This window comes from Mustelus asterias, chromosome 21 (assembly GCF_964213995.1).
Source record: "Mustelus asterias chromosome 21, sMusAst1.hap1.1, whole genome shotgun sequence".
Lineage (NCBI taxonomy): Eukaryota > Metazoa > Chordata > Chondrichthyes > Carcharhiniformes > Triakidae > Mustelus > Mustelus asterias.
The window spans coordinates 65,712,783-65,733,130 of record NC_135821.1 but is presented as its reverse complement, the minus strand read 5'-3'; the positions used below and the strand labels follow the sequence as shown (position 1 = coordinate 65,733,130).

General features: G+C 42.9%; 1 protein-coding gene across 1 annotated transcript in view; it reads left to right on the top strand.

Annotated features, from left to right (window-relative positions):
- The first annotated feature begins 3,910 nt into the window (after positions 1–3,910).
- The window catches only part of slc9a1a (solute carrier family 9 member A1a), a 56,255-nt gene continuing 39,817 nt past the window's right edge, over positions 3,911–20,348 (top strand). The window contains exon 1 of the mRNA XM_078238057.1: positions 3,911–4,185. Coding sequence (XP_078094183.1) covers positions 3,957–4,185 — 229 coding nt within the window. The 5' untranslated portion in view covers positions 3,911–3,956. The remainder of the gene's footprint in view (positions 4,186–20,348) is intronic.

The following is a 20,348-nucleotide window of genomic DNA, read 5'->3' as shown; positions in this document are numbered from 1 at the left end:
AAATGCCTGTGTAATCTGTATAATTGTTTTTCAGAATGCTTGAAAATGACTTTTCAGAGTTTGCATCAAATGTAAAGGGATTAATTATAATTTTCTTGGAGAATAAGAAAAGCTGTGCTATTTGTGCTCCAACACCAGGGAGAGCATGTTTTGCACCTACGCAGTGGTAGTCAGTCACAGCGAGAGATGCTTTTAATTGCAGTTAGTGTCTAACTGCAACCAAACTAACAGCCTAAATTAAGTTTTGAGATGCAAACTGAAAATTGTTATTACCTGTTATTAATCACGTGAGGTTTGGTTCTTTTCCAAAATGTTCAGTTCATTTGCAGCACATCATTTTTAAAATTCACTTCAGAAATACATCCGGGTATTACTTTTCTAATCAGAGTTTTTTCAGGAGCTATCAAAATAATGCTTTGAGAAGCAACTAAATGTATGGACTTACTGCATCTTGCATTATGTTTCATAAAAATAAAATACTGCGGATGCTGGAATCTGAAACAAAAACAGAAAATGCTGGAAAATCTCAGCAGGTCTGACAGCATCTGTGGGGAGAGAATAGAGCCAACGTTTTGAGTCTAGATGACCCTTCGTCAGAACTGAGAGCAAAGAGAATCAACGGAGATTTAAACTATGGGGGGGGGGCGGGGGGAGGGGGGCTGGAATGGGCAAAGGGAACGTAAATTAGGATACAGAAGGCTGAGAAGGTGCTATAAAGTGTCCATTAAGTGATCAGAATGCGAGAATGGCAGAACAGAGGTGCAGATTGTTAAAGGGCTGCCTGAGGAATGTGGTAGTTGCTCTGAAGGCAGGGGTGGGGGGGAGGGTGTGCGAGAAGGGGAGCTGGAATGGAAAGTGGAAAAATGGAGGTGAGAAAGAAGGATGATAAAATGAATGGTCAGTTTTTCTATTTGGCAGAAAAAAAAGACAGGAATTCTTGGAGGCAATTTGTGAGCTGGCTAAAAAAAAGTCTATAACTTGCAAAGCTACATGAATAACCCAGAGGCCTAACGAGCTGGGTCTCATTCCAAAAGTGCCTAAACTGTGAACAGAGGTGTTATTGGTTGGTTGGTTGCAAAGGAATTTGGGAAAGGTACATCCTTAGGACTACTGTGGGTGGCACGGTGGCACAGTAGTTAACACTGCTGCCTCATAGCACCAGGTCTTGGCTGACTGTCTGTGTGGAGTTTGCACCTTCTCCCTGTCTGCAAGGGGTTCCTCCGGAACTCCGGTTTCCTCTCACAGTCCAAAGATGTGCAGGTTAGGTGGATTAGCCGTGATCAATTGCCGCTTAATGTCCAAAAATGTATAGATTAGGGGGATTAGCCGTGGTACATGCGCAGGGTTACAGGGATAGGGCGGAGGGATGCTCTTTTGTTGAGTCAATGCAGACTCAATGGGCCAAATGGCCTCTTTCTGCACTGTAGGGATTCTATGATTATTTGGTTCTATGGCCAGCTGAGGTAGAGAAGTTTTGTAGAAACTTGCTGATTGACAGTCATACCCATGAAACTCTCAGGCAAAAACTGTTGTTGGATAGGACTCCTGGCCTACCCTACATTAATAAAGAACAGCATATTGTGGGACTGCAATTTCACATCAGTGTGAATGCTTGCAGCTGTGTATCTTCATTGTATCAAGTATTTAAAATGAAATTTACCTTTTTGTTTGAAATATCACTTGCCTGATGATTTATGTAGTATTTGCATTGGTTCTGATTCATATGAAAATAAAAGCTACTAAAAGTAGAGCCTTGTTGACAATAATTTGGGGCTCAATCAGTAAATTTAACTATTTTTGTTTATGGTTCCTACATGGAGACCATGATGAGAAAGAGTTTTCTCTTCCATATTTCCCATTCTTTTTATTCTCCCAACGTGTTCGGGTTTTCTCTTTGCAGGTTTCCCTTTCTGATGCTCCAGTTTGTCTCAGAAATGAGCACAAGAACAGTAAGAAGCCATTCAGCACCTCCGGCTGCTTTACCATTCAAGTAAAAGGTGAAGTTGCCATGGTCCCAGGTGACCCATAGGTTGCTCTCCCCTTTGAGGGCGAAAGCTGGCTTGTGTTCACCTAACCTAGCCACCTGAGGATCACCATACCACTGAGAAGCAAGGTTGAGAAGGCAGGCCTTTGTGAATAGCCTCAGCCAGTATGGGAATTGGACTCACGCTGTTGGCTTCACTGTGCATCACAAACCAACTGTCCAGCTAACTGACTCCCAGCATTCAGATTGTAGATGATCTATATGTCTTAACTCAAGCTACCCATTTTTGTTCCATCCTCAATTACCCCTACCTAACTAAAATTTATAAGTCTTAACTTTGACATGTTCAATTTCCCCCACCCTCAACAGCTTTGGGGAGTTTCAGATTTATTCTACACTTCATGTTACTCCCCTGCCAGAGGTACACTATCTACCCTGAACTCCATTAATCATTTTAATTAGATTGCCCCTTAATCTTCTACACAAGGGAATGCAAGCCTAGCCGGTGCAAGAGGACCTTATAATTTAACTTTTTTTTCTTACATTCTGGTAAATTTATATATTGCACCCACTCCTATCCTGCAGGTGGCGCTGTGGTCCGATTTGTTCAGTCCTCTCGGCTGCATTCGCTGGAGCGTGGGCTGTCCTGCTGAGCTGTAGGCTCCGAAAGCTTGTGTGGCTTTTGCTACCAAATAAACCTGTTGGACTTTAACCTGGTGTTGTTCTTGCTGTGTTTACCCCAGTCCAACGCCGGCATCTCCACATCATGAGCTGTAGGTGGGCAAGGGGTTGATTGGTCCTCCTGCTTGCTGGTGGAGCCGGACTGGGGGAAGGGAGGAGGAGGAGGAGGAGGAGGGTGGGCTGCCCTCCGGAGCTGTGTTTGGGGAAGAGGAGTTGTTTGGTCCTCCCGGCTGAGGGTGGCGCTGGAGCGTGGGGCGGCCTTCCTGAGCTGTGGGTGGGGAAGGGGTTGTTTGGTCCTCCCGGCTGAGGGTGGAGCTGGAGCTGCAGCGTGGGGGTGGGACGGTCCTCCTGAGCTGTGGGTGGGGAAGGGGTTGTTTGGTCCTCCCGGCAGAGGGTGGAGCTGGAGCTGCAGCGTGGGGGTGGGACGGTCCTCCTGAGCTGTGGGTGGGAACATTAATAAGTTGAATGTTTGTTTTCAAAAATGTGGAATTGATTTTCTAAAACCTCCACAGTACAACATTTTCCAGCGTTTTCTAGGTTTTGTTAGTTGGCCCATAAAGTCAAGTTACATCCATGTTTCTTTATAAATTTAATCTGCTACACTTAGCTGTGTTTATTTTGATGTACTGAATAGATTTTTTTTTAAACTGCTGCAACTGTGTTCTCAAGCAAATGTCTTATTTTGTGTACAATTCTTAAAGGTCTTTGTAAAATGTTCACTGGAAATGACAAGCTTACATCTTCAAAAGCATTTGTAAAATTGTGTGCGCATTAGTCTCATTTTAATAAATTTTGCATGGCAAAGTATACCTTTGTACATTAAAAAAAGAGGGGTTGTTTGGTCCTCCCGGCTGAGGGTGGAGCTGGAGCGTGGGGGTGGGCGGTCCTCCTGAGCTGTGGGTGGGGAAGAGGGGTTGTTTGGTCCTCTCGGCTGAGGGTGGCGCTGGAGCGTGGGGGTGGGCGGTCCTCCTGAGGTGTCGGTGGGGAAGGGGTTGTTTGGTCCTCCCAGCTGAGGGTGGCGCTGGAGCGTGGGGGTGGGCGGTCCTCCTGAGCTGTGGGTGGGGAAGAGGGGTTGTTTGGTCCTCTCGGCTGAGGGTGGCGCTGGAGCGTGGGGGTGGGGCGGTCCTCCTGAGCTGTGGGCGGGGAAGAGGGGTTGTTTGGTCCTCCCGGGTTGTAGGTGGCGCTGTGGCTGAGTATTGGCAGACCGCCCCTTGCTTCAGTTGCCGGCTCTGCTGTGCGGTGCCAGTCGCGGTGCTGTTACTGCTTCAGGTGATTCCCAACTCTGGTGGTGATGTATCTCTGGCTCTGCCTTCGGAGCGTACTGCTCGGCTCCTTCATACTGCTGACCCTGTGCTCAGAGGCCGCCGGCTCAGTGGGAGGGGGGCATGATGGGGGTGAGTCTGAGGAGCTGAGACGTAACCATAGCAAGGCCTTCCCGGTGGTGACCGTCGACTTCGGTCATGTCAGAGCCCCATTCGTTGTGGCGCTGTGGATCCTGCTGGCCTCTGTCCTGAAACTGGGTGAGTGACTGGGCTGAGGGGTGTCCGGGGCGGCGGGGGTGAAGGTGACTAAGGTAAGATGTTAGGTGATCCCCATCCCGCTCCTCCACAGGGAGCACAAAATCTCACAGCAGGAGAAGAGTCCATTCGGCCCATCCTGTCTGTGCCGGCTCCTGGGTTTAAGTGTCAGGAGAAGGGCGTGAGGAGAAAGCGCTTCACTCAAACGGCTGTGAACCTTCGGAATTCTACCCAGCGGTTTGCGGATGCTCCATCATTCAGAGAGACTTTGATCCTTCAGGCAATCAAGAAAGCGGGAGTTCTTGCCCAGGATCTTCCGCGATCTTACAGTATTGAATGGCAGAGCAGGCTCACTCTTGCTGTTGATATTCTTGTATTATTCTGCAAGCCATTGCCTTCCTGACGCCAACTTGCCTTTAGTAGTTACGAAATGTAGTTCTGCCACTCGCTTGAATAGTGCGTTTCAGATCATAAACTTCTATGTGAAAAGAAATGCGCATTCTCGAGTCTCTTTAGCCCTTATATACATGTGCTGCACTGCCTTCATTAACCCTGCATCATTTTGTCAAAAAAAACCTCAATTAGATCAGTCAGACATGATTTGACTTTAACAACTCTGCTGGCTGCCTCTTTGCCTATGTTTCTACAAGAGATAATTAATTTTATTCTTGACAGTGGCCTCTCCGTTTTCCTCATGATCCCCCTCACCTTTTGCCTTCTCCCTGCCCACTGCTGCTGAGTGCTTATCCTGCCCTCTGGATTTTGGATAGGGATTCTTTTACTTGGGTTTCAAACTATTAGATCTTGACCAGAACCAGGATACTTGAGTGAGCTTTGCAATAAGTGCCTGCATTGCTTGGCTGTATGGACGGGGTGGCTCTTACTCCCACGTCCATCTGCCTCTCTCAACTGGTAATCTACCAGAAATAGAGATCATCCGTCAGCCAGTGAATAGGAACATCAGTGAGAAACCTATGTTATCTCATGTATTTGTACATCAACTTCCCACTGATTCCATTCTGTCCTCTGCCTCACCAAACAACACTCACATCATCAGTCTTGTGTGTTATTTCTGAACACAGTGTTAAGTTCCAGCAGACCACCCCTGATATTCACTCGAAGGTGATTATTCAGACTTAGAATGTAGATCTTGTAAGTTAATGCAAGGGCATATTGTAACCTGCTGTCTGTTAGTTTGGGCAACCAAAAGAAAAGTTAATTTATGTATGCCAGGAACATAACAGTACTAATTGCAAGAACATGTATGAAACTGAACATGGGCCCATCACAGCCAAGGATTATACTCTGTGCATAATATGAAGTGTTGCACTCTGTGCTTTGTTCCATTTTGTACAATGGGTTACTGTCTGCTCAGGATTCCAATGTATGCACAACTTTCTGATGTTGCAGCCCCCACCTAACATTCTGGCCATTCCCAAAGAAATGTTGGGCCTAAAGTTTAGCTAGTTCTGCTGTGGGGGTTAGCAGAGCAGGAATGTTAGGGGTTATTGTGGGAGCCCCAAGTTCATGTCTGAAACCTAGAGTGTGACTTGTTTGGTTAAGGAAAGTATGAGCAGCATCCGATTCAGTGACTTACAAAAGTATCAAATTTCAGGTTAAAGCATATCTGAGAGGGAGTAGTGGGCAGTAATATCTTTGTAGGCTAAAGGGGCCTCGAGATTAGATTGGAGGAATGATTGAACAGGACCAGAGACAGCTGATGCTGACAGCATTGGCACTGGCCAAAGTACTTCAGGTCCCTCTGTCCCCATAACCTGTCTTCCCTGAGTATGTGCTGTGTTTCTGTGTGCAAAGCCACTGTTTCAGTGACTATTTTAGTCTTCACCCTCTGTGAGCAGGATTAATGTGTGGAGAGTGGGGTAGGGAGGAGCTGGTATGTTTGAGTTTGCCGTACCATGTTCTGTCTTGTTCTGATTAAGCTGTACAGGGCCAGGCATTTTTTCTAAAACAAAATGTACTTTAACGTACTCCTTCAAATTTTAAGATTACGCAACAGCTTAAATTTGACAATACATAGTGATGTGCGGGTTAGGTGGATTGGCCATGCTAAATTTCCCCTTAGTGTCCAAAGATGTGTAGATTACGGGGATAGGGCAGGGGGGTGGGTCTGGGAAAGATGCTCGACCGGAGAGTTGATGCAGACTTGATGGGCTGAATGGCCTCCTGCACTGTCCCAGGATTCTAAATACAGTTCAATATAACGTGGGTAGGTTTTTATACCTTGGGTGTCTCCTCTCAGTGAGTGCAAACATCAGTAGTAAACCCAACATTGCCTGCAGTGTGCCACCACCACCTTTGACTGACTGAAGAAACAAATGTTTGATGGTAAAGACCTGAAACCTGGCACCAAGCTCATGGTCTACGGGGTTGCAGTGCTACCTGCCCTTTAGTATGCTTCAGAGACATGGATAAACATACAGCAGGCAGCTTAAATCCCTGGAGAAATATCACCAACAGTGCCTCCATTAAATCAGTTCCTGCCTCTGTGATTGAATCCTGGACTTCCTAACCCACATACCGCAATCTGTAAAGATAGGCAGCAACACTTGCTGTACGATTATCCTCAACACCGGTGCACCACTGGGCTGTGCCCTCAGCCCCTTCCTATTTATGCACCTATGACTGTGTGGCCAAATTCTTCTCCAACTTGATTTTCAAGTTTGCTGATGATCACCATAGTGGGTTGGACCTCAAACAATGATGAGGTGGATAACAGGAAAGTGATAGAGAATCTGGTGAACTGGTGTGACAACACTAATCTCTCCCTCAATGTCAGCAAAACGAAGGAAGCAGTCATCAATTTCTGGAAGCGTAGTGGAGGACATGTCCCTGTCTACATCAATGGGCATGAAGTGGAAATGGTCGAGAGCTTCAGGTATCTAGGTGTCCAGATCACCAACAAACTGTCCTGGTCCCTCCATGCTGCGTTACAGTTAAAAGAGCCCACCAACGCCTCTACTTTCCCAGGAGGCTAAAGAAATTTAGCATGTCTGCTACGACTCTTACCAACGTTTACAGATGCACCATAGAAAGGATTCTTTCTGATCGTATCACAGCTTGGTATGGCTCCTGCACTGTCCAAGACTGCAAGAAACTACAAAGGGTCGTGAATGAAGCCCAACCCATCACGCAAACCAGCCTCCCATCTATTGACTTTGTCTACACTTGCTGCTGCCTCGGAAAAGCAGCCAGCATAATCATGCACCACGGACATTCTCTCTTCCACCTTCTTCCATTGGGAAAAAGATACAAAAGTCTGAGGTCACGTACCAACCGACTCAAGAAAAGTTTCTTCCCTGCTGCCATCAGACTTTTGAATGGACCTGCCTTGCATTAAGTTGATCCTTCTCTACACCCTAGCTATGACTGTAACACTACATTCTGCACCCTCTCCTTTCCTTCTCTATGTATGGTATGCTTTGTCTGTACAGCACGCAAGAAACAATACTGTATGCTAATACATATGACAATAAATCAAATCAAAAGGATAGGTACTCTATTATCAATGTCCTCTCACAAACCAACCTTCCCGGTACCGAGGCAGTTTTTTATGGCCAATCTGTTGCACAGATTGGGCCACACCATCCGCAAGCCTGACATAGAGCTCCCAAATTGAGCTCCGTACTCTGAATTTCATCAGGGGAGTCACTTCGTGAAAGGCAGGGGAAATGTTTCTTCAAAGATTCCCTGAAAAATTGCAACATCCCAGCCAATATGTGGGAATCTCTTGCTCGAGACCATCCAAATTAGAGAAGAAGCATCTGCAAAGGTACCACCCATTTTGAAAGTCTCAGACTGGCCCAAGTGAAGGCCTCGCGCATACAGCGGAAGAGTACCAAGATCTAGGTACAAGGGGAAGGTTCTTGATCCATTTTCTCCCAGTTAAACAATTTTAAGACACTCATCCTTGTTTTCAAACCACATCCTTCACATTCCTATCTTTGTTTGCAAAAGAAACCAAAACAATATGAGAAAAAAACATTTTTACGCAGCGAGTGGTTAAGGTCTGGAATGCACAGCCTGAGAGTGTGGTGCAGGCAGGTTCAATCGAGGCACTCAAAAGGGAATTAGACTGTTACCTGAAAGAAGAAGAATGTGCAGGGTTACAGGGAGAAGGCAGGAGAATGACACTACTGCTCATTTGGAGAGCAGCTGCAGCCACGATGGGCCGAATGGCCTGTGCTGTAACAATTCTGAGAGCGTACCAAAATCCAAGCATCCCAAAATCCAAGTATCCCACCCACTTGCCTCATCAAAAACTACCTGCTCCACCTGTGGCAGTGTGTGCAGATCCAGCGTTGGACTTTATAGTTTCCTGAAGAGCCACGCCCCAGAGTGGAAGAAAGCCCTCTTCAGTCCTAAGTGATTGCTGAAGAAGGTATAGAACTCTGAGGTGTCTACATTTACAATTATAAGTTTTAATTCCAAAGTACATGTCATGTTCAACATTCTCTGGCACAGATAGCCTGTGTTACAGAGCTGCCCTGCATGAACTTTGACAAAAACTAAATCTTCGCAAAGGCATATTCCAGAAGGAGGTGGATGGAGACCCTGGTCTCACCTCCAAGCAGCCGCCTAGATGGATAGATACTGAATCTGACTGATTATCGAGATTATGCTATTGACTCATATTTTATGTCTCTGAAAGATAGCCATACTCTTTGTTCTGGTAAGAATAACTCTTGATTGTTTCCTGGATCTTTCGGGCTAGAGTTTTGAAAGTTTATTCATATGCAAAGAAACGCACTGTTTGCAGAAGGATAAGAGCCTTTTTTGTCTTTTAGTGGAACACTGACATTTTTAATAATAGTTCAAGTTAGTTTCTGATTGCTATATTCTGCAAACTTTGTCCAGTATATCTTAACTGGCCATACCTCCTTATCAGTATATAAAGAGGTGTGGCATTTACTTTCCCATACAGGGGTTGAGAGAATTGTTTGTGACTAATTTTCCATTTATTGCACTGGTTGCAATAAGGAAAGATAACCCACCCCACAGGAAACAACCAGCAACTGACCTCTTTTTAAAATTCACTTATGGGATGTGGGCATCACTGGTTAGGCCAGCATTTATTGCCCATCCCTAATTGCCCTCGAGAAAGTGGTGGTGAGTTGCCTTCTTGAATCACTGCAGTCGCTGAGATATCGGTAGACCCACAGTGTTATTAGGGAGGGAGTTCCAGGATTTTGACTCAACGACAGTGAAGGAATGGTGATATATTTCCAAGTCAAGATGGTGAGTGATTTGGAGGGGGATTTCCAGTTCGTGGTGTTCCCAGGTATCTGCTAACCTTTTTCTTCCAGATGGTAGTGGTCATGCGTTTGGAAGTTACTACCTAAGGAGCTTTGGTGAGTTCCTGCAGTGAATTTTGTGGATGGTACACACTGCTGCCGCTGTTGGTTGGCGGTGAAGAGAGTGAAGGATTACCAATTAATTTTAAATACTAGAAAATGGAGAAGAAATACACAGGCCCAAGCAAGTGAAGGAAGATTCACGGTTCAGCTTGAGATGATTTGTTGGAGCCGGTTTGTATTTTATTTTACTGACGTGATCACAAATTCTATGTTTTCTCTGATCTGACGCAGATGCTACGCAGCCCTCGGTCTTTTTGTTGCCACCACGACTGACTGGGACCAGCTTCTTCTATCGTCACCCTCCATTTTGTTCTTGGTGTGATGTAGATTATAGGAGAGCTGTCACAGGAGAAGTTGCTGGCGCTCTTGACTGTGTGTTTGTGTGTGTGTTTGCGTGAGTGTTCTTGTGACTCCGTTGTAGATGCTAGGTCATACACCAGGCACTGTCTCCAGGGCTTAGTCCCGTTATCACGTTTGCACTATCTTAATCCCTCAAGTGCTTTCAAAGATTTTTCCACCTAAATGTCGAGATTGGGAGTATTTTATGCAGAACATTTATTTTTTTGGAGATTCTAAATCGAGTGCGTGTGGAGAATATGGTTGAAGTTTTGTAATGTGTCTAATGATGAGCTTTGGTGTAATTACTAGCTTAGAACTAAAGGCAGACTTCAAATTGTATGTTTTGTGAGAGACAGAGTTGGTCTTGGGGTAGAAATGCAGCAAATCCACACTACACATTTCTGGGTTTGAAGCAACTCTAAGTATATCTTACTTTCAGTTGAGGAATGAAAACATTCGTGGATGATAGGGTCTGAAGATTTTGCTGATTTGATATATCAAATAAGCATTCTTTATAAAATTTCCAACGAACTTCTGTTGTACCGATTTAAACAAACAAACTTGTAGCCCGGCAGTTATAGTAAAGAGGGCAATAGTGAAAAGGCTTTGAATAGGATCACTAATGAACTTTGCAATGTGCTCAGAGTGGTGCACTCGCAGACCATCCATTGATGGACTGTTGAGTGATGTACCTGCCAATGACAGACAGTTAAGTGGTGTACCTGCAGTCTATCTGTTGATGGACTGTTGAGTGGTGTACCCACAGTCGATCCATTAACAGACCATTGTAAGTGGTGTAGTAGGTAGTAATGTCCAGTGAATGCACCTAAACTGCCTCCCCTTGACTTTTTTTGGCCGCATAGATGTGGATGATGGGAGCTTTAGCTTAAGTTCTGGTCCTTAGCAAACTTCAGTTGTTAGGGAATTCTCAGCTGGTTTGGTTAAAGGTGTGAATATTTTGCTGTTTTAAGATTTAACTCTAGGGATTTTGCTTAAATGTTTCCACAGAGATCTATGCAGCTGGGACCTGGATCAGAGAGTATTGCATTAAAATTTGTTTCTGAGAGAAAGGATAGTTTTGAATTGCAGTGGAAGGTAAAAGAACATTGAGGTTGAATCCACATCTGCTCCCATGGACTCTGCTGTCCTGAAGGCAGCTCAAGTCGGATTTTCTCTCACCGCTGTCACATCTCCATGAAATCCTGGTGTCACACTGGTGGTGAACGTTGGATTGAAATAGGAAGAAAATTTGCATTTATATGGCACCTTTCACAACCTCATGATGTGGAAAATTGCTTTATGGTTAATACTTTTAAAGCATAGTCACTGTTGTAATGTGGGAAAATGTGAGAGCCAATTTGCCGACAGCAAATTCTCGCATACTCCAATGCGACCATTTGTTTTAGATGTTAGTTGAAGTATAACTGTTGGCTAGGACATTAGGAGAACTCTCCAGCTATTTATTATCTACCAGAGACACAAGACATGGCCCCAGTTTAATCTCTCCTTCAAAAGACTGCACCTCTGACCATTTTCCTGTTCAGAGATTTTCAGTGTGAGCCTGAAGAAATCTTTTGGAATGGGTGCATCTGACCTAGGTAAGGTAGAATTTGGACAGAGGCCCATTGTACAGCTCCTACACTAAGACTAAAACAGGATAGATCCTGAAGTGTTCAGAGACTTGGACCTTTTTGGAACTTTTTAGTTACATGGGGATGAGAGGGATCCAAAGCTGGTGCTATCACTTACAAAATCAATGGAAGCATAATGGGTTGTATTTGAACCTCAGTTCTGCTAAATACAGAGAATGTCTCCAGCATTGTCCTTATGATGTTCTGTGTCATAGAGCCTCCGCTGCTGTGAGAATAAGTCATGCTCATTAAAGGCAATGTGTGTGCTGACAACACAGAAATTGATTTCTCCCGAGTCTCAATTAACTGTGTCACAGCCGCCATAATTGCATCCTCGGAAATAAACAATGCCATCATATCCTCTGATGCATCATAATTATTTCATACTCCCCACTTGTTTGCTCTATATGATGCCCATTTTCCTCAAGAACCGTTTCTTTAAAAGGTTTTTCTTATTTTCTTGAATGTTACATTTCTAAAATATTCATTCTTGGGATGTGAGTGTTGCTGGGAAGGCTGGAATTTTTTGCTCTCACATATGGTGCTGAGCCACCTCTTGAACTGTCTGTGCAGCGAAGATACTCCCATAATGCTGTTAGGTAGAGAGTTCCATGATTTTGACCCAGTGATGACGAAAGAACAGCTTCTATATGTGCATGTTGGGGTGGTGTGTGACGGTGATCCCATACATCTTTCGTCATTTTCATTCTGGGTGCTGGAGGTTGGGGTTTGGGAAATGCTGCTGAGAAAGTCTTATTGCGTGCATCTTTGGACAGTGCACACTGCAGGCACAGTGCATCGATGGTAGCTGGAATGGATGTTTAAGGTGGTGGATGCCAAGCTTGTGCACTGATTTATCTTGTAGGCTGTTGAGCTTCTTGATCATTGTTGCAGCAGCACCTAACCAGGCAAGTGGAGTGTATTCCATTACACTCATTTGTACCTTGGTGGTAGAGAAACCTTTGGGAGATGGATGGAGGGCAGCAAGGTAAGTTTTGCGCCTCAAAATACCCAGCCTCTGAACTGCTGAAGTAGCCATGTGGCTGGGCTAGTCAATGGTGATCCCCAGGATTTTGTCCATTCAGGATTTGGCAATTGTCAAGGTTATTTAAGATTTCTTATTGGAAATGGGGATTGCCTGGTCACTGATCAGTTCAAGCCTCTACATTGGAGGAGGGAAGATCATTGAAGCAGTTCACAGTAGTTAAACCATGGACATTAGTGACAATTCCTCAATAAACTGACAATGCAGGAAAACTAGCATAGATTGTTATTCAGCATTTAAGCATCTAAAATCATGCTGGCCATTCTGGGAAACAGTTGCCAATGTTCCTACATCTGATATCAACCTTGGATCTAAATGGGTGAGATCGTGGGTCAACTTGCTGCAATGGCTCATCACTGATCCAATAGTTGAGAGCCTGGCTTAGACCTCCCTCACATTAGCCTAGACAGTGCTCATCCAAATCTGCACATGGTATGGACAATGCAGCCATGTGCTACATAACTAGAAGATGAGGGAACAAGTGTAATGTCCAAACTATGTTAAGGATTGCGGGTTTTAAACAAAAAGAAAAAATTTGGTTTGCACGCTTGGATTCAAAGTACCACACGACAGGTTTATTGAAAGAGATGTTCTCTCACTGCAGAGAACAGAAATTGAAACTAAACAGCAGCCTGTGAAATGTCCTAATGATATAATTAAATCATGTGACTGGCTCTTAAAGCAATTATGCAACTACTTAAATATATAACATCCCTCCTCATTTACTTATGTGATCAAATTACAAATTACTCCGATGTTATACATAGGATCAATAATACTCCAGACATGGTACTATGCACCATTAAACGTTACACACAGTCTATCAGGAGGGCATCTATTCTTTGGTTGTGTACAACGCTCTGGAATTTAGCTGTCCTTGATCCTAAAAGTATGTTTGGAACTTCAGCAGACATTTTTCTCTTAGAACTATTTCTGCATCATTCTTACATGGTATAGTAGTGTAGACACAATCATTAGGCAACTCCGATTCAACTAAGTCTTTTGTAATAGTATTCACAATACTGGGAACTAACTAAATTGGTTCTTCTGGAGATGATTCTGAGAAATCATTTTGAGATGACAACAATAGGTCAACATGGCATTGCCAAACTAGTTCAGCTTTGGTTTGAACTGTAAGAAATTGGACCTGCTTTTGCTAAAACTATGGCTGGTACCCATTTCTCACTCGTGGCATAATTACGCACTAACACTCGATCTCCTTGTTGAAATGAGCATTGTTTTGCCCTCACTTCTTGTCTAGCAACTTGAGATTGTTGTTGACATTCTATTATCTCTGGAGATGATAAATCAAACTTCGTTCTCAACTTTCTCTAAGGGTAGTAATACGGGTGAGCTTTGGGTAGTCCCATGAGTAGTGTTCCTATAAGATGCCAAAAAGCTATTCACATGATGTGATAATGAGGGTTTTCTCTTTTGAAGCTGTGAAAGAATGTTTCAAGGATTGTACAAATCTTTCAGCTGATCCATTGGTTGATGGATGATATGGTGCTGATTTTATATGCTGAATACCATTTACTTTGGGATAATCCTCAAACTCTTATGAAGTAAACTGTGAACCATTATCACCTAACAATCTTTTGGTTTTCCAAATCTTGCAAAAATTTCATCAAGTTTTTCACTGGTTTGTTCTGCTGTAGTGAATCTCAAATTTCTGGCCACTTTAGGTGTGCATTAATTATGTTTAAGAACATGTAACCCTCAAATGGACCAGCAAAATCTACATGCAATCGTTGCCATGGCATTTTAGGCTGCTCTCAAGGGTATAAAAGAGTTAACGAATATTTCTTATTCGTGCACAGGATTGACACTGTCCCACTTTGTCTTCAATCCAAGCATCCAGATCTGGCCACCAAAAATAACTGTGCTAATTCCTTCATCCGGACTATACCAGAATGTCCTTCATGCAGTTGTTCAAGAACTCTTCCATGCAGACTAGCAGGAGTGATCACTTGGATTCTCTATAACAGACAGCCGCCTTGGGTGGCCAACTCAAGCTTTCTTGACATATATGGTTTCAAATCAGGAGATCTACGATGCATTCCAGCTATTCCTTTCAATACCGTATTCATCACCTTCCCCATCACAGGATGATTTCTGGTATGCCTCTGAACTTGAGAAGTTGTAAAGTGATCTACTAGCAAAAAATAATGTTAGCAAAACTAGTTGGTGGTATTATTTGCTCAATATGTAAAAGGTAATGCTGATAGTGCATCAGCATTAGCATGGAACTCCGATTGACAATACTTGATGTTGTAAGAGTGTGCAGATAAGATCAGTGACCATCTTTGCAATCAACTAATAGCTAATAAAGGTGTGCCTTTATACAGCCAAAAAATAGTAGTTAAGGGTCGATGATCTGTCAATAATGTGAAATGACAACCATATAAATAATGATGAAACCCCCATATGCCAAAAATTATACTCTGCTTCTTTTTCTAGCTGAGCATAGTTAGATTCAGCACTAACTAAAGTACATGAAGCAAAAACTATTGGTCGTTCTTCTCCCGAAGACATAATATGTGAAACCGCTGCCCCAACTCTATAAGGTGAAGCGTCGCAAGTAAGCAGTAATGATAGCTTTGGATTAAAATAAACCAATACTTCAGACTTCTGTGAAGCATCTCTGACATGCTTGTATGCTTTCTCACAGTCTGTTGTCCAGTCCCATGACTGTTTCACACATAGTAAATTATATCTTGGCTTCAACGATGTAGCAACACGTTTTCCATAATAATTTACATCAACTGAGTGACATTTGTCTGACGTGGTGCTTCTAAGATAGCTTCCACCTTTATAGGTGCTTTATGTAAGCCTTTACAATCTATAACATGACCCAAATACTGGATGGATGTCTGGAAAAAGTCACACTTCTCTTTTTTGACACGCAGACCATTTGCTTGAAGACATTCCAGTGTTGCTTCTAAATTATCCAAGTGCTTCTGTTCATGAGACCCTGTAATTAGAACATCATCCTTGCAACATCGTACACCAGAGAGACCATTTAAAATCTGATCCATTGATCTTTGGAATAGGGCTGGTGTGGGTGTTATTCCAAAAAGCAATCTTTTATCATGAAAAAGACCTTGATGAGTAACGATGGCAAGTAATGGTGGAGATTAAATGGCTACATTCATCTGTAGAAATGCTTGTGAAAGATCAATCTTGCTGAATTTCTGCCCATCTGATAACCCAGCAAACAAATGTTTAATTGAAGGAAGTGAATATTCATTACACAACACTGGATTTATGGTTTTAAAATCGCCACAAGTGGGAACTGAACCATCTGGTTCATGACAGGTACGTTGGAGGGCAGCCCAATCACTCATTGTAACTGGCTCTAACACACCAGTGTTAACAAGTCGTACTAATTGTTCTTCAACCAGGGGATGAATTGCATATCACACTGCTCTTTCTTTGAGGTTTTTTGGTTGACATTAGGCTTTATCTTGAACTCCCTTCGTTGAGCCAAGTGTCTCTTCAAATACACTCTTGTATTTATCCAGAAGGTGCTGTAGGTCTGTTTTGACATTGATCAATCTGACAACAGTCCAGTGAAGCTTTATCTTCTCCAAGCATGATCTCCCAAATAGAAAATTGCCATGGACCACATGGAGAGGCAACCGCACTATTTGTCCACTCAACTCTATGTTGGCCACGGTGTACCCTTTTAATGGTATGATCTCTTCAGTGTATGTCCTTAAAATCACATTAGCTGGTTTTAAAGGAAGATTCTTCAGCTTTTATTGGTATCTAGTCTCAGAATTATGATACAGCGGCATCAGTATCAATCTCCATCCTAATAGGTTTTCCCTTAACTTCAGAATCACCCAAAATCTACATGATCCACCCTGCATGGATAAGACATTGGAACTCTTCATCATATTTCTAGGCATTCTTCTTCACGGGCATAATTTGGGCGATGTTATCAAATGACAGAGCAGGCTTGAGGAGCCAGATGACCAACTGCTAATACAATATAAAACAGAAAATGTTGGGATAACACCAGAGCCCATGATTTCTCTCCCTGGCCCTGAGTAGTACTGAAACTCCTTGGTGCCACACTCAGTCGGGGGGGGGGTGTCATTTCTCACTGAAGTGCCTCCTATTACAGGCACTTGGGGCACCAAGACAGTCAGCAATTCCCATACTTGATTTTTCCTTGTCTGAGCGATTTGGAATGTGATGAACAATAATGAACAGTTTTGCACAATTCAGATATTGTTTTTCAACATCACACAAGTCGCGTGGCTGCTGACTCAATGTTGATGATGAAATACCAGCATGTTGTTAAACCTCAACATTCAGTTTCAAAAACAGACATGGGCTATTGAAGTGGTGTGCTTCGTCTAATAAACATATACCAGAAACAGGCCATTCAACCTAGACTGAATGTGTTGACGTTTACCCTCTACAGAAAAAAAAATCCTATTCCATGTGCTCAATCAGTTCCGATATCCCTTGATTCCCATTACCTTCTATCAGCAATCCAAGCTAATTTTAGCACAGTTTTTGTTTCAATCGCTTATGCTAGGATTGCAAATGTTTCTCCTGCAATTGTATCGAGGTTTACTCATTCTAGACATCACCAGAAAGTCTGTTTGTAGTTACCTTGTTAAATGACTTTTTCAAATTGCCCTGTCTTCCATTGAAAAAAGCCCCAGTTCAAATCTGTGTATTTGTGTTTACAAACAGCATCATCCTATTGATGTTGATGGGGAAGATTTTTACACAGAGGGTGGTGGGGGCCTGAAAATGCATTGCTAAGTGAGGTGGTTGAGGCAGTTACATTAGCCACATTTAAGACTTATCTTGATCGGCATGTGAACAAACGGGGAATAGAGGGATATAAGCTGTTGACAACGTGTTCGGCGCAGCTTGGAGGGCCAAAGGACCTGTTCCTGTGCTGTACTGTTCTTTGTCCTTTGTTCTATTGAGTTTTGTACTGTATCCTCCCTGCTGCCTCCAAATCCTTCTATTAATGTAGAGCACACAATTACACACAGTCCTTCAGCTGTGGTCTGAGGGAGGCTTTATGTAGATTCACCATTACATGGAATCTTTTCTATCCCCATACTGTTAGCTGTGATGCCCAGCTTTATTTTGGGGCCCTCTCTGCTTGAGGTGTTGATTTTAATATCTTGTGAATTCTGAATCTTATTTTTTTTCTACATCAGTCAGTTTTTCAGATCAAAAGTGTACTACTTAGCTTTTTTATGGAAATATAGCCCTTACGTTTACCAATGTAGGAGCAGTAAGTCATTCAACCACTCAAGTCTGTTCTATCATTGTTAGATTACGACTGATCTGCATCTTTCTTTATCCTTAGATCCATATCGCTTAATACCATTACCTAACTAAATCTATCAGTCTCAGTTTTCAAATGACCCCTGCCTCAGTAGCATTTGAGGGGAGAGGTTCCAAATTCCCACTACCCTGGAGTGAGGAAGCACTTTGATGTACCTTTGACCAACCTAATTCTAATTTTAAAATTAAGGCAGGAAAGTGAAGTTAAGGCCATGATCAGATCCACCATGATCTTATTGAATGGCAGAGCAGGATCAGTGGACCACATGACGACCTACTCCTCATTTCTTCATATCTTGTGTTATGCTGCTTTGTTCTGGACTGACCCATCTTCGGCAATCGCTTTTCCATTATCAATTCCTTGGTTAGCTCAGTTGGCTGCAGATCTGGTTCTTGATGCAGAGCAACAGCAACAGCCATTGTTCAATTCCCGTACCAGATGAGGTTATTCATGAAGGCCCACTTTCTCAACCTTGCCCCTTGCCTGAGGTGTGGTAATGCTAGGGTTAAAATCACCACCAGTCAGCTCTTCCACTCAAAGGGGAGAGCAGCCTATGGTCATCTGGGACTGTGGCAACTTTATTTTTTAATGTTCTTGCAGTCCCCATATGACCAGCGAAAGAATGAAGTTGACATTTATTATCTCTTTGGTAAGGATGTATTACCTTGATATTGTTGCATTTTACAAGAAATAAAATGAGAGTAAAATATTTTGAGATGATTCTTGTCAGTTGGATATGATGATTTAAACCTTCTAATAGAACTTTTAAATGACATCTAGAAGAAAGATGATCTTGTTAAATGCCTATGAGACATGATCAGAATTTGATAGATTTTAGAAAATGGATGCTCTCTCCATTGTGGACTTCAACAGGTTGAGAAAGTTCAATTTGGGGAACCCTGGATCAGTAGTAATGCTCAAGTTACTGGATTGTGCTAAGGTGGGTGTCTCATATGGGCAGGCAACAGGTTCTTGGAGAAAGTAACTTTGGGTCAGATTTCTGTTGTCTTAAAACAAATCCGTTGTCTTAAAACAAATTTCCTTCAGCTGTCATGGAAAACTGAGACACTCCAGGGTGACACAGAGAATAGAAGACTCAATGATTGCCAGATTTCAAATTAGTCTAGACAGAGGCATCAATATCAATGGAAGGATTAAGGATGGCCAGAATGTGGATGGAAGCACATTTTAACTAATCACCATTAACTAAACTATGGGCGGCACAGTAGCACAATGGTTAGCACTGCTGCTTCACAGCACCAAGGTTCGATTCCCGGCTTGGGTCACTGTCTCTGCGGAGTTTACACGTTCTCCCCATGTCTGCGTGGGTTTCCTCCGAGTGCTCCCGTTTCCTCCCACATTCTGAAAGATGTGCTGGTTAGATGCATTGACCCAAACAGGCGCCGAACCATGGCAACTAAGGGAATTTCACAGTAACTTCATTGCAGTATTAATGTAAGCCTTACTTGAGACTAATAAATTTAATCTGGCTATCATAACAAAATTGGGAGAATTAATATCTTAGAAATTCTCGAGGAACAATTAATTTGTGCTTCAGATGTGATTCCAAGTTTCATTATGCAGTGACCTGCCCAAGTGGAGTGACAGGATCCTGCAATGGCATATAAGAGAATATTGAGGAAGTGGATGAAGATCATGCTGAATCTGAATAAAATATACTGGTCACAAGGAGTTTAATCCTGTGATGTATGTGTTAGGTGCAGACTTTTTTAATTGTGCAGTATTAGAGTGCCAGCTTTTCAAACGTGTGAGACAGATGATTTAAAATATTACCTTGATTTTTGATTGTCATAAGGCTAAGGAATTTAAAAGTACTACTTGCTTTCAAGTTGGCAATGACAACACCTGAGGCCACTAATGAGGAGTTGTAATTTCATGTAAACTAGCTGGAGTAAGCCATTTCATAAGTACTAATGTATTCTTGGATGAGATACTTAGGCTGCTGAGTCACGGTCGTCTGTCCCTTGATTTAAGGGTGACGTCTACTCAGGGTGGCCTTGGGTCTTCAAGTGACTGAATAGGCTGATTCTTGACTGACAGATCTTTGGGAACTTGGGCAGAATGCCCACAGAATAGTGGGATCTGGAATGCGGGATTAGCTTCCTTTTTCCTTTTCTGCCATTACTTTGCCTCATTATTAAGCTCTTTCTCGTCATTAATGTTAATGCTGCCATGCTCCAAGGGAGCTTCAGAATGTCTTTGAAGCATTTTCTTTGTCTTTCCTGGAAGTTTGACCATTTGAGAGTTACGAGAATAGGCAGATGATTTTTAGCCATCAAAGTTTGTTTATTTATTAGTCACAGGCTTACATTCACACTGCGAGTTACTGTGAAAATCAGGGCACCATGTGAGGAGTTTGGCACTAAATTAAAAAGCAGAACCTCAAAGGTTATAATGTCTGGATTATCATCTGAGCCATGTGCAAATTG